This window comes from Lynx rufus, unplaced genomic scaffold, assembly GCF_022079265.1.
Source record: "Lynx rufus isolate CCGP_SWC_20201006 ecotype Redwood Valley unplaced genomic scaffold, mLynRuf1.p SCAF_25, whole genome shotgun sequence".
Classification (NCBI taxonomy): domain Eukaryota; kingdom Metazoa; phylum Chordata; class Mammalia; order Carnivora; family Felidae; genus Lynx; species Lynx rufus.
In genome coordinates this window covers 3085279-3104509 of record NW_025814840.1, presented here as the reverse complement: position 1 = coordinate 3104509, position 19231 = coordinate 3085279, and the positions used below count along the sequence as shown (strand labels likewise).

Here is a 19231-nt window from a genome sequence, read left to right as displayed (position 1 = left end):
ACAGTGTTGCATAAAGCTTCTTCACTACAAACATCTTCAACAGGCTGTTTCTAAGTTTACAGACAAAGTCTCAAGGGTAGCTTCTAAATTATTCATTTTGTTTTCAAATTGTTTTGAATTCATTTATAACCTTTGGTCTGGCCGTTTATGATAAGAGCTCTCACATGGCTAAATAAATACTCTGAAGGACAGTAAATGAACTCGGTAGAGACACTTGGGGAGATAACTTTTCTTGCACACCGGACTGGTAACCACTGTTCCTTTCCTACTCAAAACCATTTTCAGAAGCAACCCTCTCAATTACATACAAATGGAAAAGTTCAACTGTTTCGTAGATTTGTAAATTTTCAAAAGGAAAAGCAAACACACAAGAAGAAGACCAGCATAAAGAAGAGCAGGGAAGAGAAGATTTCTGGAAAGAGCCTTGTTTCCAGGGTGTGCGGAGTTAAGAAGGAGTGTTAGGGCTAAGCAGCCAGCACTGGAGACTTAAGAAGTAAGAGTTATCGTGTGGCAAAATGTGAAGGCTAGAAAATAATGATATGAGCTGGTACAAAACAAAACAAAACAAAACAAAACAAAACAAAACAAAACACAATGGCAAGTACTCTGAGTAGATTAAAGAGAAAGCATCTTTAATATGGTAGCATATCTCCACATTCTTTTTTCTTTTAATTTTGTTTATATATATATATATATATACACATATATATATATTAGAGAGAGAGACAGAGACAGAATGTGAGTGGCTTAGGGACAGAGAGAGAGGGAGAAACGGAATCCAAAGCAGGCTCCAGGCTCCGAGCTGTCAGCACACAGCCGGACACGGGGCTCGCACTCACCAGCTGTGAGATCATGACCTGAGCCAGAGTTGGATGCTCAACCGACTGAGCCACCCAGGCGCCCCAGCATATCTCCACATTGTTTAATAAAGCCCTTTGTATTTTAGCCAAGCTGAATGTGTCGTAATGGTGCATAGCTGTGACGATTCCCCAAATCTTTCATGACGGAGTACAGTGAAGAGATTCATTTTTTTATGTGTTCTAAGGAGTAAGTATGCACTATTTCCTTGCGCTGCATCCTCTGGTACAGACAGGAAATAAACGCTAGCTCCAGGATATCCCTCGCGGTTTTATGGAGTAGCTATAGGTGTAGGGCAACCACGTATTTCACGTTCATTAATCCATAAAGCACATGTGCAAGCGTATTTAATTGAATGACATCAATAATTCCAATTAGAAATACAGGGCATTTGAACATTTGTTTTGAAAACTGCTGTAGGAGTTATTTTACGTCCAAGAAACATTTCATATCATCCAGGTTACTGTTGCATAACCTTTAAAATGTGTACTACTCTCCTCTATTCAGAAGTGACTGGACTGACCGACTTCAGATTTCTGTGTCCTCACAGAGGGGAAAACCCATAGGCCTGCTGTCCCAGAGATGAGGATCAGTAACCTAGGGGCCAATATTTGTCATAAGGCCCAGGAGAAATCAGGTGTAGACATTTCTTAAAAAGGTTCTGGGCAGAGAATACCCCCAGGAGCTTGATTCTAAAACCAGTAATTAAACCTTGCTGTCTCTTCTATCCTAAATAATTCCCATCACGGACTCACTCCCCAATGAAACTCAAACATTGAATGAGCTACGGGTAAAGAGTGCTGTGGATATGCAGAGAAAGCTCAAAGCCAAGGTCTCCTTCCTTCCAACCAAAGCCTCATCCTCTGGACGTGGCTTCTCCCGTGTGGAACCATCTGTCTTTTACATCAGGCTAACTCGTTTCTCTGGTCTTTGTTATCTCAATTAGAAGTCAAAATATTGGTGGCCTGCAGGCCACATGACGCACACAAATATGCTTTGTTCAGCTCATAAAAGAAATCAAAATTTAAATTAGAATGACATCTTTAATATACGGATTTTCCTATTGTTCTGACAAAAAATATGGAGTATCTTCTTTCCTTCATGTTTACAAGTGGAAAGAACATTCATAGGCCTTCCCTCCTAATACTGCTTACTGCCCATGTGGCCCATGGCCCACGTTCCAACAGTCTATGCAAATAAAATCAATACCAGTTCCCACCATTTGCCCTAAAGACTTAGGATTTAGATGCCATCTATAGAAAAAAGGGTGAGTACCATAACAGCATTGTGTGGAAGTCTGTGTGTGTGACACGATTTAATTCTATGTAATTCAGATTATTCCTATTAGATATGTGATTAACATGAAGGATTTAAGCAATGGGAAAAATACAATTAGGATAGAACGTTTTTTTCTTAAATGTGCCTTTCATTTTCTTGGAGACCAGGAGTCATTTTCTACTCTTTAATCTTTTCATCATTGGTAATAGCATTAGCATTCTGAAATTTAAACAGTAAATGAGGGGCTACAAAGTTTCACAGACTTGTTTTCCTTATCTAAAGTGCCCTAGCTTGCTGGCCTTTCTGACTTCTGTCTGCTTTGTGCATTTCCCCTGCCTCCTGTTTTATGATCCTTCCATTACTCCAGCCTCTGGCAAACCCACTGCATATTGGGTGCTATTCAGTCAACAGACAAGCAAAAAAAAAAATCATAAATGAAACATAATATTTGATTTAATGTCAATAAAATTCTAGATAACTTGAGGAGATAAGTAACAACCTATTTCCTTAATGCTTAGAAACTTTCCTATTTACTTATCATTTCAGATATATATTCAGAAGGTTTGCAGCTGCTGACCTTTTAGAAAATGATTCTTTGGCACAAATGAAAAGGAGCAGAATGCCTCATTGCATATATAGCTTCACCAGTAATGAACAGAGCCAAATTGTTTTCTCTTATGACAGTTGTCTTACAGGCGCAATTAGAGGATTAAAATACATGAGGAATTGAACACGATTTTTTTTTTTACATCAACTTAGGTCTGATATTGGCAAATAGATTTTGGATAGCTTAATTTAACTCCTTTATAATTTATGGAAAGAAATCTCCTTCCTCATCTCTATGTTCTTTTTTCACCGGAAACAACTCAGAATGACTCGTTGAAGACTGGGTGAAATAAGCAATAAAATGACAATAAAGGAATCTGTGATCATGCTTTCGGTCCTATGCAACATCCAGAAGCAATCTAGCCAGAAGACCACTAATGTCTTATAAAAATATGTAAGTTTTTTGTCAGTTAAGAATCAAGTTAGGATGTTATAAATTACAGAAAAGAAAATATTTTACCTATTTATCCAAAAGACACAAAAACCACCATATAAGGCTGAAGATCAATTGTTTGATGTCAGCACTGATGATCTTACATGACCCCATACAAAACATTAGTCTTATTTTAGTATTTTATAAGCTTGTGCAGTCACCCATTAATTTACCCTAATTTTTGAGCTTCTATTATTGCTACACTTGCTGTGTTTCATAGCATATAGTAGAGAGTCAGCTGCATTTTGTTTGTTTTTGTTTGTTTTCAATTTTCCTTTTAATTTTTTTTTCATATTTCAGGTATGGAATTATTATGGGATTTAGCAATTAAGACTTCAAAGAAAGAGACACTGTTTCCACTAGCAATGAGACAACAGTGCAAAACAGAGACGGAATTAAAGCGCCTGCAGAAAGTAGCTGTTGAGAACTAACCCTCTCCTAAGACATATTCACTTGATTTTCCCTCCCCTTGTTTTCATGAGTAAAGCTCCATACCACTTCCAAAAGCTTAATATCTCAGAAGGGATCTTGGAATTCAGATTTTATTTAATATATAAATTATGTCGGCAACTCTCAGTTGTTACGCTTATTTGAAATAACCAAAAGAATTATTCATCATGGAACTGATAGAAGGACAGATAGGCACAGAGAGACAGAGAGTTAAATCCAGGGACATCTTAAGCCAGTGTCCTAGTTTTGACACATTGCAAGAAGCATGGCCCAGGGACAGGCCCAGATAAGAAATTCAATCTTTAACACCATTTCTTCAACTATTTACAAGAGCCAAGGACTCTGTCTGTGACAACTTATTACTGAAACATTCTGCATCTACTATGCACGTCCAGCAGCCACCACATCTTGGGAGTCTCTCACTTTACCCGAATAGAACACAGTCATCCAGGCTACCTGGCACCGGCCATGTTGGTTCCTTAGTTTCCTCTGTCCTGAATACCTCCTGCAGTCTCACATCTGTGGTTCAACTCATCTATCATGTGCTACTCTACAGAGTCAACCTTTCTTCTCCTCAGATTGTAAAAACCTTCAGCCAGTGTGGACTCTTTTCTCTTTGGGGAATGAAGGAGAATAAATTAAAAATGGGCAAAACATTTGAATGAACATTTGGGTGCCAACGATTTTTATCACATCACACATTGTTTATACTTTGGGAATGTTCATTAAAACACTGTTGGGTATTTGAAGATTTTTTGTCAATGAGTGTAAGCAAGGTTTTGCTTTTGTTTTGATTTCTTTTGTCTCCCTGGGAATGTGTGTGATTCCCCTTGAAAACCTTTGGAGGTGTGCAGAGCAGAGTTTGACTAACTCCTTCTGATAAACTAAAGTGCATGTAATTGGCAACTACAGGGAAAGAGAAACATCAACAAAAAATGTAATCTCCTCCTCTAAGCCTAGTGGTTTTGACAATGGAAGGAAAAGAACACTGAGGAACTCCTAAATACCCCTCAATACCATGACTGTCTCAAGTAAAGGACCAACTTCTACACCCCTTCCTCCTCTACCCTAACTGCATACTTGGACAAGAGCCACTCTGGGGAAGCGGTGACCAACTGAAGTCACCACTTCTTTCTGTGGCCTCCTCTCCCTTCCAGGAAGCAGGTAGGGTTTTGTAATCCTCCACCTCACTCACACCTTGACTCTCGAATGCTCCCTGAGAGTGAAAAGGGAACTCCCCATTGAGTCAGCTGTGGCATCCTTTGTTGGCGGCTGCTTTCAAACTATACATTCAGCGTCACTCTTCATTTCTCAAATTTGCTCTCAGCTCACAATATCTTTTTTGACTTTAAATCTACAAAGGGCCTTTAGGATGGGCTTTAATCCCTCACTTAATACCCCTTTGCCTCTGAACCTTTCCATTTTTTGTACAGTCACAGTGTTACGTGATTTAACCATGACTTAAAACCATTTTCTGGTCCCCTTGCCTCAGTCGTGCCTATGGATCTGTCCAGTTCCTAAGGATCAGCCCAAACTGGATGTACTAAAACCTGTCTGGAAGCCGTGCCACAGTTCCTGTACAACAGCTGGCACTTGAGGACAGACTGTCAATGGTTCTGGTATAACTGCTCCTCCTCCTTCCTTCCAGTACAGACTCAGTGCCACAGACAGCTAAGAGTCCATTGAACCTAGAACATGTATTTCCAGAAAGATTTTTAAAGACGTATTTAGAGCCATGTTAAATTTACAACAAAAAATGAAAGGGACATACAGAGATTTCCTATATACGCCATATCCTCTCACACACATAGTCTACTCCATTATCAAAATCCCTCATCAGAATGGTACTTTTTTAGAAATTAAGGATAAGCTTACAGTGACACATCATAATGATCCAAAGTCTATAGTTTACCTTAGGGTTCACTCTTGGTTTTATACATTCTATGGGTTTGAACAAATGTATGATGACATAAATCCATCATTAGAATATCATATAGAGTATTTTCCACCAAAAAATATCCTCTGTGTAATGCTCATTTATCTCTCTCCCACTCACCCTCAGACTCTACTGAACTTTGTATTTTCTCTGTAATTTTGCCTTTTCAAGAATGTCTCCATACTTTTGTATTTCCAGTTGGAATCATACATATGTAGACTTTTCAGATTGGCTTCTTTCACTTAGGTATGTGTATTTAGGATTTCTCCATGTCTACAAATAAACTTTAAAACATAGACTGTAACAAGAGACAAGGAAGAACACTAGATAATCATAAAGAAAACAATCCAACAAGAAGGGATAACAATTATAAACATTTATGCTCCCAATAAGAGAGCAGGGGGTAGATCATCCAAACAGAAAATCAACAAAGAAACAGTATCTTTTTTCTATCTTCCTTCCTTCCTTCCTTCCTTCCTTCCTTCCTTCCTTCCTTCCTTTTTTGAAACAGTCTCTTTGAATGACATATTGGATTAGACGGATCTAACAAATATATTCAGAACACTCCATCCTACACATTCTTTTCAAGTGCACATGGAAAATTATCCAGAATATACCACATGTTAGGCCACAAAACAAGGCTCAACAAATTCAAAAAGATCAAAGTCATATTATGCATCTTTTCTGACTAAAACAATATGAAACTAGAAATCAACTATAGAAAAAATTTGGAAAGAACACAAATACATAGAGGTTAAATAACATGCTATTTAACAATGAATGGGTCAACCAAGAACTCAAGGAGAAAATTAAAAAAAATACAGGGAGACAGAGGAAATGAAAACATAATGGTCTGAAATATTTGGGATGCAGCAAAAGCTACTCAGGAGGAAAATGTAGAGCAATATGTGTCCACCTCAAGAAGCAAAATCAATTTCAAATAACAGCCGAACTTTACACATAAAGGAACTAAAAAAAGAAGGATGAATGAAACTCAAACCAGTAGAAGGAAGGAAATAGTAAGGATTAAAGCAAAAATAAACAAAATCGAAACTAAACAAACTATCAAACAAAACAACAATAGAACAGATCAATCAAACCAGGACCTGGTTCTTTGAAAATAACAAAATTAATAAACCTTTAGCCAGACTCATTAAAAGAGAGAGAGAGAGAGAGAGAGAGCTCAAATAAACAAAATCAGAAATGAAAAAGGAGACATAACTGACATCATAGAAATACAAAGGACTTTGAGAATATTATGAAAAAAAATATATACCAACAATTGGATAACCTACAGCTAACATCATACTCAGTGGTGAAAACTGAAAGCTTTCCCTCTAAGATCAGGAACAAAACAAGGATGCCCACTCTCACCACTTTTTTTCAACATAGTACTAAAAGTCCTAGCCATAACAATCAGGCAAGAAAAAGGAATAAAAGGCATTAAAATTGGTAAGGAAGGAAAAAAAAAACTTTCACTATTTGTATATGACATGATAATATTTATAGAAAACACTAAAGACTCCACCAAAAATCGAGAACTGATAAGTGAGTTCAGTAAAGTTGTAGGATGCCAAATCAACATACAAAAGTCCATTACATTTCTATACCCTAATAATGAAGTAGCAGAAAGGGGAAGTAAGAAAACAATCCCATTTACAATTGCATCAAAAATAATAAAATATCTAGGGATAAACTTATCCAAGGAGATGAAAGACCTATACTCTGAAACTGTAAAACACTGACGAAAGAAACTGAAGACAACACAAACAAATGGAAATACGTTCTATGTTCGTAGAATGGGAAAAAAAATGTTAAAATGTCTATACTGCCCAAACAAACAAACAAAATAAGCCAAAAAACAGACTCTTAACTACAGAGAACAAACCAATAGTTACCGGAGGGGAGGTGGGTGGGCAAATGGGTGAAAGAGGTGATGGATATTAAGAACACACTTATTTTGGTAAGTACTGGGTAATGTATAGCACAGCTAAATTGGTACATTATCCACCTGAAACTAATATAATTGGTTAATTATACTGGAATTAAAAAAAAAAAAACAAGAATAGGTTTTTCCATGCCTTTCTTGGCTCATCAGCTCTTTATTTTTATCCCTACATTGGTCTGAATGTAGCACAGTTTATCCACTCACTTACTGAAGGACATCTTGTTTGCTTCCAAGTTTTAGAAATTAGAGATAAAGTTGCTATAAACATCCATGTGTAGGCTTTTGTGGGGACAAAAGTTTTCCAGAAAGAATTTTTAGATATTCTTATTTTATTAAATAAGAGAATATGTCCTAAGTCTGTTTCTCCATATGCATTCTCCCTTCTAAATGTAACTGCACATTAAACATGCCATACCCACCACCTCAAGGCTTTTCTCGTGGTTGTCAGGGGCCAGCACGTGTCCATTTATGTGTTGACACTGTGTCCTTAAAGCATAACCTCTGTTTTTCTATAGGTATCCTGGTTCAGGTCGAGAGTTATATGAAGAATCTGTTACCAATATTCTGTTGAGAACAATGATCAAAGAGGGGAGGAATCTGACCGAGCCCAGGGTTACAAAGAAGTTATGGATCTTTACCTATTACAGTTTCTTTCTGTATCTTTCAAACATGCACATTTGTGAATATGCAATTATTATGCATATTCACAATGAGGAAATAGTCCCATCCCACGCAGCATAAAAGTTTTGAAAGATGCAGGTGCATGTGACAAATAACGGACATTCTATATATGGGCCTCAACGACTTACATAAGAATACTAAGTGTAGACTTAAAAAAAAAAAGTGAGCTACTAAAAGCTGTACTTTAGTGGGAAGAGGTCTTTAGCAATAGATATTATTTACCTGTAGTCATTAATAAAGTAAACCACAGGCAAGCTGACACACAATAGACTTACCAGTTTGACTTAAGAAAGGGTTTGTTCTTTAAAATGAGTGTTTATTAAACTGGTAAAATCAAATATCCCCAGGTTTTATTACAACCAATTAAAAACTGGTGGGAAAGAGAAATTAAGAGAGGTTAAGAGCAGGATCAGAATTAACTGTCTTACTGGAAGTTTCTTAGATAGACTGAAGAAAAATATGGGACACGCTTTCATACGCTGCTTCCTTCAGACATTCAAGACAAGATGACGGCATACCGCATTATAATCTCTGGCAGAGGTTCACTTGATCATATTTTTAGAAGTTTAATGTAAAACAAAAATGCAAACATTTAGCCTCCAGACAAGTATTTATATTGCTTGTGATGACACTCAAGTAACTTTGGCAGCATTCTGAGTAGTTGGCAGTTTCTACAAAATATGCCAATTAAAGAACACAACGTTACTACCCTGAATCATGTCACATTCTTCTAGAACACAAATATTGAACGTCTACCACATGCAGTATACAGCACTCTGTGGCAAGGGCTTCCCAGAGTTCCTGATCCTTTGAAAGTGGGATCTAGTCTACACAGGGGGGAGGTAAAATAGCACCATCATTACTGTCTATAATCACCTGTTTGGCAAATAATCTCTGTAAAGAATCACATGTTAAAACGAAATTATTTAGTAAAATTAAGTGTTTTAGTTCAACTCAGCTTGTAAGTTCAAGTTAATTGTGAACCACAGGGAAACGAAAATAGAGAGTGGTCTTCTATCAGGTTTTTTTTCTTTTTGGTCTCTGGTTTAAAAGGCCAACTGTTTTCCTTGGAGAATATTTAGAAAATACGGATTTGATTTTGAAATATTACAGATTTTTATTTGGAAAATAGTTAATGATACATAAACCATAATTTTCTACATGGGCAAAAGAAAATTTTCCGGATATAGTGTTTTCACGTATTTTTTATTTTCTATAAACACATCTAAGGTTTACTTCCAGTTTATTCAAATGTATCATAATAACTCATTAACTTCATATGCTTTCATGCTCAATATATACTGGACTTTTAAAAATAATGAAAACATCCAAATTTTTGTGATATTTTTAAGTGTTGCTAAAATTTAGTATAGATAATTAAGTTTGTTTAAATGGAGACCAGCAATGCTGTGGACATTTTTGGATGATTCCAAAGGATATGGAAAAAGAAGAAAAAAAAAATTATGCCAACTCTTCAAAGGGGTAAGGGAATGTTTTATTTTCATGTTTATTTATTTATTTTGAGAAAGAGAGAGAGAGAGAGAGAGAGAGAGAGAGAGGTGGAGAGAGAGGAAGAGAGAATCCCAAGAAGGCTCTGTGGTGTCAGTGCAGAGCCCAATGCAGGGTTCATCCTATGAGCCAGGAGATCATGACCTGAACAGAAATCAAGTCAGATGCTCAATCAACTGAGCCACCCAGGCACCTCTAAAGGAATGCTTCTAATACGGTACAATGAAGGTATTACATATGTTATAGAATTTTCAGAATGTATGTAGGGTTAAATTCCAGGAAAAATGTCATTCTCTAATAAGCCAATTGACATAATTCCTTTATATATGTGTGCGTGTATATATGTGTGTGTGTGTGTGTGTGTGTGTGTGTGTGTGTGTGTATATATATATATATATATATGAATATTTATTTATTTATTTATTGATCTGGAAAACAGACTGCTTCCAACAGACACAAAGTACAAAGCGAACAAGCCCCATGGAAGGTCCATCACAGAATTAGTAGTCAAACTGAGCCTCCTAGCACATTCTCACACTTACACTAGTTTGAAATAGAAACCAAGACTTGAGAGATACCGTTTTACTGCAACCTAACAGAAAAGAATCTGTAAACACACTGAAGTTTAAAAGGCTAAGAGAGTGTTGTATAGAACAAAGCACCAGCTGTATTTATTTTTGGTTTTGATAAGGAAAAGTACTTTCTGAAGAACTTAGTATGGATTCCCTATTAGTTGTTAATGATGGCAGACCAACTGAGCGAACACTCAAGCTTCTTCCTCTGCTCTCAGAACCTTCGTCAGGTTCTCTCTTCCCAAGGATTTCCAGATCTCCTGATAACCATTCCTATATCACCATGTCTAGTGGGCTATGGAGGGTAATCCTTACCAGATTCCCACCAGCGTAAGCTGCCAGGGGAAGGCTTACCTTTTGGTCGACTTCTTTTGGAGGGATGCAATGTGTCTTATTTAGGTGACTAGATGTTTGTGTGGGTGACAGTCAACTCTACCTAGTGACAAAGAAAGACCCCAGCCGTATCTGGATTCTCTCTTGGGACTGACTGGGTGCAGTGACTCCTTTACAGTCAAGACTATGCGACCTTTCCAGTCACGGAAGTGTCTCTTGATCCAGGTAAAGCATTTTGCGCGTGTGGCCCAATTTAAACTCATACAGAGAAGAAATTAGGGGAGCGCTATTTGTGGATTTGGGTTAACTTCATTTAGTACTTCCACACGTAACAAATCCAGGGTTGAAAGGGGAAGAAATCCCTGTTGGACACGTCATTTGTAAAACATGAAGCTCACTCACCATTCCGGCTTTCTTCATCAATGGCAACTATGGTGGCTGGCGGTCCTCCCCTAGCTAGTTTGCAATCTAAGGAGAGAAAACAACCATACGTAAGAAGTAACAATTGCACGAGCATTAACCTTGAGATCAAATTCATTGGGATATATATTGATATTTAAAAAGAAAAATCCCACAATCAAATTGATATGCATCATTACTTCTAATATTTCAATTTTTTATCATAACCACCACAGAGATCCCTTACAACATCATAACACGTTCACTTTGTACACCCCAAACTACTCAAATCTTATGGAGAAAACACCAGCAGAGACCACTGGAGAGCAGAAGTCCTTCAGGACAGAGATAATGGGATGGTAATTTAACCCAAAGAAATAACATAAAGGAATGATTAACAAGGATAAATTGTAATTAAAGCTTCACAACAGAAACAAACATAATTGGACTTTAATTGTGATAAAGGGTCTAATTAAAGGGAGTGAATAGAATTTTAATAATGTTCTAAAGAGAATAAAACAAAGACAGACAAGCAATGTTCATGAGGTTGTTTGGCATTTTTGTTTTTGTCATCTTACCCTCATATTGCCAGTCTGGAGTCAAAAGTATAGAGTCATCAATGAAAGCAGAGCAGAAAAATGGAAGAAAGAAAGGAAGAAAGAATAGATGTACATATTTAGTGTGGATTGAAAGATATAAATAGCACTATATAATAACAGATACATCACTTAATAACTTCGAGAAAAGATATACATAAAATCCTGATATCAGACTTTTCAATCCTAATATAACACTAACACATTAACTTCATCATACATCATTAGCATATTGAAAAATTACTATTATAGATAGAGTTGAAAAAACATAAAGTGCATTTATAGGTTTCCTATGAAAAGGTACATACAAATTAATTATGAACAGTCTAGTATCCCTATGTTCAATGAATGTTAAGATTAGTGCCTGTCCATCAGTAGAGATGACTAATTTGTTACTTCAAACACTACTAATATCTTGTCAAGAATCTAAGGATAATGAACATAAAAATAGTGTCATGAGCTACAACATCCATGACCATTAAAATAGGAAAGCTTTGCCAGCAAGATGTCAAATGTCCACTTCTGGAGTGTAAACCACACTCTTAGGAGGTACTCAGTAGGCCTGATGAGGCTGTGTTATGCAGTTAAATATCCATGTCACATTCCTGTGACTGCAGCATAATCACATTTGCTTAATGTCATCCAAGCACGTGTGTCATTGGGTAGATTTCAAGATTTTTCATTCATTCATTCACTCAAATTCTATGTATTATGTGCATATACATGAACAATAGAACCCTTGGCAAGCACTACTCTATATTGTAAGGTACATGCTCTCTCACATGAATCTCAATATCTCACAGATTTCCAGTATTTTTCTTTCCATCCTTGTCAATAGTGAAGGGGTTTCAAGTCACACCATTGTTAGATCTAAAATATCTCATGTCCACTGCACTCCTCCACCCCAACATAGGACAAGTGCTCACTGTTTGTCACCCCTACTCTTGCAGTGGTTACCTCACCACTTCCCAGAAGCTTTGTTCTCACTCTGTGTTCATCCATTCTTCCCATCAGAATTACTTTCATGCACCCAAATCAAAGGTAACATAATAGCACATCTCTGCACAAAACCTTACATGTTTCCTTTGGAGTAAAGAAAAAAAATTCTTATGATACCATTGAAAGATTCTCAAACAGAAATGGTTTAGGATAATGTTTCAAAAGATGTCAAGTCTCAACATGGTTCACTTAGAATTAAGCCCTGTGCCCATCAGCCATATCAGACCCCTTTACTCTTGCTGGGACCTATTTTGTATTTTGAGGGAAGTTCTGCTACCTGAAGTCATTTCTGCCTCTCTTCTGTCCAGCATATTTCCGCTTCTTCCTTCCTTCCTTCCTTCCTTCCTTCCTTCCTTCCTTCCTTCCTTCCTCTCTCTCTTTCCCTTTTTTTCCTTTCTTTCTTTTTCTCTTTCTTGATGGCACAAGATTTCTCCTGTTTTATGAGAACTTGACCACACCCCCAGTCAGAATTTATCTCCCACCTCATGTTCTCATAATATTTTGTTCATCTGGTATTGTATTCTTGTATGCATTCAAACATTATTCATTTGGTTAGTCAAATCTGTAGATGAATTACTGTGAACATGGGAATATAAAATTAACAGCTCCTTTCTTCTAGGGTCTCAGGTGAAAAAGGTTAGAGACCAGCTAGAACAAAGATGCATAACCTACTACACAGGTGTAGTACAATGTGGTATTTGTGGAGTCAATTCCTTAATAAGTTCATGGACAACGTAAGTGGAAAGGAGATACACAAGAAGGAGGAGGTGATCTGTGGAGAAGAGAATAAAGGAAGCCTGACCAATTCTTACCAGGCACAGTTCTTGGATTGCCAAACATCTCTTCTGTTTGTCTTTTACAGAGTAGTTACTTTTCAAGACTATTCCTTTGTCAGGCAGCTACCGTTATGTGTACGGATACACTTTCTCTACTCAGCTAAGCCAAATTCGACTCCCCATCCCCAACCCTACCTAAATGCCTTACCCTCTCTATCCTCAGTCCATTCTCTAGTCACAACCACCCAAATTCGTGTTTTCTATGCCATCTGCTCAAATGCCCTTTGTCCTCTTCTTCCCCTGGTTGACCTCTATTTGTCTTTAGAAAACATGGCAAGGCATCACCTCACTAGAAAATCTTCCTCATTGCTGGTTAGATTAAATGCCTCTTCTCTATATTCCTTCAGTGCACACTACATTGTACTGGATAAATTACCCCACTGAAAAAAATCAGTGTGTCTTTCTCACAAGAACTCCTTCAGACCAAAGTTGCATTACATTTATCTTAGAAACCATCATATTTATAATATTCAAACCTTAGTACTCTTAGTACTCTCTCTTAAGACTTGGTCCTAAAAGAACGTGTGTTGATTTTTTCTGAACTACACTCTGGCCAGCTACAATCTCCCATTGAACACGAGAGCTGCTGAGAAATCTGTGTTCTCACTATGTCCCCAGCAGCACAAACAGCCCAGGCAGAGAGGCCCAGCTGTGGTTCCTCCCTGTCAGTCCCCATTAGGAGACTTTCCCTAAGCTTTCTTTTCCAGCAGGCTCCACCCCTCCCCCAGTAAGATGTTCTCATGTCTAAAAAGTGCTTTATTTGAGATCAAACGGAAAGTAATTTAACATTTTTAGACCACAATATTAACGAAGAGAGACTAGTAGGTTTCTAAAAAGAATACACTAATAGCATTGTTAACAACAGCTAAAATATTTGTTTTGGAATCATGCATTCATGAAAGCATAGCTGATTGGTTTTGAAATGCACAAAAATATTTTCAATATTGAAGTATATTCAGAATTGTCTTGAAAAGAAAGTGATCTGGGTGGAATGCCCAGTGATGTACTTTCTACTCAAAATATCAAAATGGAGATCGAAATGAAGACTAGAAAGCATTTTGGGGGCTGAATGACAGTGTTCTCTATGGTCCATGGATAATTTGTCCACCACATGAAAGGCAGGTTAGCTGATGACGTTCTACTTTGGAAATGGACTTCCCTAATCTATTTAATTTCATCCTTGACTGTCTGGTTAAATCACAAATTCATTGTTTTTCATGCCTCAAATTTCTAACCTCTTAGGCCCCTACCTGATTCCCATATCCAATTTATTGTAAAGTGCAGGATATGAATACAAATGCCTGAATGCTCAGTGTGATTTATTCCTGCAAATTTGTCATCAAGCTAAAAATAAGCCATATATTTTTAAATAATCTCATGCAACAAGTTGGATTTAAAATGCAAAGAGAAGGCTAGAGCTAGAATGTATTATACTAAGTGAAACAAGTCAGTCAGAGACAAATACCATATGATTTCAGTCATATGAGGAATTTAAACAAAACAGATGAACATGTAGGGCTGGGGAAGAAGAGAGGGAAACAGACCACAAGAGACTCTTAAGGATGGAGAACAAACAGAAGGTTGACAGACGGAGGGGGTGGGGGATGGGCCAAATGGGTGATGGGCATTAAGAAGGGCACTTGTTAGGACGAGCACTGGGGGTTGTGTGTGAGTGATGAATCACTGAATTCTACTCCTGAAACCAGTATTGCACTATGTTAACTAACCAGAATTCAAATAAAAAAAATAAATAAATATAATAGGGGTGCCTGAGTGGCTCAGTTAGTTAAGTGTCTAACTTTTGATTTTGGCTCAGGTCATGATCTTATAGTTCATGGGATCGAGCCCCACATCAGACTCTGTGCTGACAGTGCACAGCCTACTTGGAATTCTCTTTCTCTCCCTCTGCCCCTCTCCCCTGTTTACACGTGCTCTCTCTCTCAAAAATAATAAATATATTTTTTTTAATTTTTTTTCAACGTTTTTTATTTATTTTGAGGACAGAGAGAGACAGAGCATGAACGGGGGAGGGGCAGAGAGAGAGGGAGACACAGAATCGGAAACAGGCTCCAGGCTCCGAGCCATCAGCCCAGAGCCCGACGCGGGGCTCGAACTCACGGACCGCGAGATCGTGACCTGGCTGATGTCGGACGCTTAACCGACTGCGCCACCCAGGCGCCCCAATATTTTTTAAAAACTAAAACTAACTAAATAAATAGATAAATCCCAAAAGGAAGTGTTAGAAAAATATGCAATGACTTGGTTTCAAAGGCACTACACGTGTGATATGCTATTCTTACTGCAGCCTGGAGCTCAGAGTGTGCATCTGATGGGCCACAGAAAGGCAATAATCCAAACTTGTCTACACACGCTCATTCCTCACAGGGAGTGAGAACAGCCAGGAAAACCCCATTCCCACTGTAGCCTATGCTCAAAATGTTATTTTAAGGCCAAACATTGTGTTTTCAATAAAATTTCAAGCCTATTCACTTGGCTTTTTGCATATATTAATATTGTAATTGCCTTGGCCATGTCGATACCTTGCATATTGTGTTTCCTGTAGACCTCTCTTCTGAGTCTGGGCCCTGCTGCCCAACCAACACCTACCCTTGCAATTTCCCAGGTGCCTTAAATGTACTGCTCCCCTGAGCCCACGGCTGGCATTTTCCCGCCCGCGTTATTTCAGCGAATAGCACAACTGTGCACCAAGCTGCATAAACCAGAAAGCAGAGGGTCACCTGTGAGCCTTCCCATTTCCCTCAGGCGCCTAGACTGAACCCATCAATGAGCCTTGAATTTAATTCCTACAGAAAAACTTTTCATATCTACCTGCTGCTTTCAGTCTCCAGTGTCACCACACTGATCCGATCTCTTACTCATCAAATACATTTTCCTAACTACTTTCCCTATGGACACTCTTGCCCCACTCTTTAATTTTCTCTTTATCCACAATGATCTTTTTATAAGTAGCAACTAACTTACCTTTTCATGATGTGTCATTGCTTTTAGGTTAAAACTTTTTATGACCTACTACCTTCTGCATGATTTTAGAATGAAAACCAAAATACATGGTTTCCAAGGTCCTATGTGATATGCCCCCCCCTCCTTTCTTTCCTGTCTTGTCTGTTTCTGAGTTCTCACTTGCTCTCAGCATTCCAGACAAATGTTTTTCTTTTCCTTAATCATTCTATGTTCCACCATGAGCTACCTCAAGACCCTTACATATTACAGTATTTCTTATTTCTCATCTTTACTCTCAGCCCATCATTTACTTGTATATCTTTTAGATTCTGGTATATTCTTTAGTTTCTCAAAGAAACCATGCCTGACCCTGAGCTTCTCTGATGTATATACTCCCCTCACTCTGCCTTCTAGAACCAGTTTATGAATATATGATGACTCACTTACAGATCTTACTTCTATTCCTCAGGGTTGTGTCCCAAGGACAAATTTTCTAGAACATAATTGATTGTCAGCAGTTATTTACTGAATGCAGAAATTTATGGCTTCAATCAAATTTATAAAAATTAAAAACAATGAAAACTCTATAACTGAATCTTTTTTATTTTTCTTAAATGTTTATTTTTGAGAGAGAGCACGAAAGAGGGAGAGGCAGAAAGAGGGGGACAGAGGATCCCAAGCAGGCTCCTTGCTGACAGCAGTGAGCCCGATGTGGGGCTTGAACTCACAAACTGTGAAATCATGACCTGAGCCGGAGTCGGAAGCTTAATCAACTGAGCCACCCATGGGGCGCCTGGGTGGCGCAGTCGGTTAAGCGTCTGACTTCAGCCAGGTCACGATCTCGCGGTCTGGGAGTTCGAGCCCCGCGTCAGGCTCTGGGCTCCTGGAGCCTGTTTCCGATTCTGTGTCTCCCTCTCTCTCTGCCCCTCCCCCGTTCATGCTCTGTCTCTCTCTGTCCCAAAAATAAATAAATGTTGAAAAAAAATTAAAAAAAAAAAAAACCTAAGCCACCCAGGCACCCCGTCCCCCTTCTTTATTTAATATTTGAAATATCATTCTCATAAACAAGTAATGCAGAAGAAATGAACAACAAACTAATGGTCTAAAGACAGGATCATTAAGGCTACCTCACCAGAAGTGTGAGGGGAGAGGATGTGCTACTCAAAATATGCCACTTGGGCATACAGAGGTGAAGGCAATAGAGACCCAGTGGATTCAGGAAAAGCTTTTTTTAACCTTCCTTTTTATAGTGTAAAGAAATTAGAAAGGGAGCCTATGCCAGCAAGAGAGTTATTACCAGAGATACCTTTTTCATTGGAGAGACTTATCTGCATGTCAAGGCAAACATTTGTTTACCAAAAATTTCCTCTTCACATCTTCTTATGAATTGCCTTCTTACCCTTTGAAGCCCCGACCCCTGTCCATTTCCTTAGGACAGGATGGTGTGTATAAAGCCTCAATTGCCTGGCTGCCTTTTAGTCTCATATCTTTGTGAGTAATTTTGGTTTTCTCCTGTTAATTTGTATATTTTATTACAAGGTGTCTCAGTCAAGGACTTAGAGAGGAAGAGGAAAACGAATTTCCCCCCCACACTTGAATAATCTACCATTGAGGTAAAGAAGGTAATAGAGGAATTATACAGCACTTTGAGATTCTGTGGGGCTAGTAACAGAAGACCAATGGAGGGTTGAGAATACCAGAGAAAGAGGCGTAAAGAGAAGGGAGGAGCAGACTTTCACTTTCCTCCAACTGACTGTAATTTCTGTTAGAATTTTGCATGGCAAACAATCATGGAGCAAGATCACAACAATATCCTAAGAGCAAGATGTGTTCCAAGGTCTTTCATGACTTGGTCAAAATTCACTTGAAGAATTAAAACTCAAAGACCTCAGATACCAAATCTTCTATGACATCAAAAGTCACAAATACTTTTGTGTCCCCTTAGAATCTTTACGCAGGTATTTCTTTACCAGCTGTCTATGATTATCAGGGAATTATTCTATCCCCCAGCAGAGCATCTGACATGTTACAATCTTCATTTAACATATTGGTGGAACTATGGGCTAACCTTCTTCATGAAAAATAGATAAAAGAAATAGCCCATCGAATTATACTAGTCATTTGAAATCTTTTGGGGGAGTGATTTCAGATAATAGAATTTATTCCTAGTATAATAGGGAGTTTAAGGACATGTCAGAAAAGCTCAATTCAAATCCTAACTTTTGCCTTTAATAGTAACAGAATGTTCAACGGAGTATTAACCTCTTGTACCTTAGTTTATACACATAGGAATAATAGTAAGTATAACTACCTCATAGATTTACTATAAGAAAGATGAATAAAATAATATATGGTAATTTCTAAAAATGCTCCCTTGTAAAATGTACAGGCAGAATAGATATAACTTTCATTTTTACAGTATCATTTTTTTGGAAGCAATATATTTATAAAGTTATTCCTATTTTTTTTTCCTTTGATCAAAAGGCAATAGAGAATCTCTCGGCTTTCCCTACATATTCAGTGAGGGCTGATCTTATCTTTGCATGTGATCATGCAAAGTACATTCTCATTAAGGATAAAAGTAGTCACATGAAATGTCTCTCGTGGTTTTATGGACAAAAATATGCTAGAATTCTTATTCTACATATCAATATAGACACACTGTCCTGGATTAAATTTACTAGACACAACTAGGATCTTTGAACCCCAGCCTAAGAAATTAAAGGGGTGCTCACAGTTACCCATGGGTCCCACTGTGGACCTCAGATGCAATGGTGGCCAAATGATCAAGCAGAAAGGTCAAGAACAAGTTTCAGATTTCCTGAAATCCCTATTC

The 19231-nt window shown here is 37.9% G+C and overlaps 1 protein-coding gene across 17 annotated transcripts in view; it reads right to left on the bottom strand.

Annotated features, from left to right (window-relative positions):
* Positions 1-19231, bottom strand: part of PCDH15 (protocadherin related 15) — a 789181-nt gene that overhangs the window by 656993 nt on the left and 112957 nt on the right. For 11 of the 17 annotated variants that reach the window (XM_047088665.1, XM_047088662.1, XM_047088663.1 and 8 more), the window contains exon 2: positions 11007-11072. The exons of 3 other annotated variants lie outside the window; for them this stretch is intronic. In XM_047088665.1, coding sequence (XP_046944621.1) covers positions 11007-11072 — 66 coding nt within the window. Of the gene's footprint in view, positions 1-11006; positions 11073-11581; positions 11597-19231 lie in introns of all 17 variants that reach the window. 3 more of the 17 variants (XM_047088664.1, XM_047088660.1, XM_047088651.1) reach the window with 1 other exon arrangement.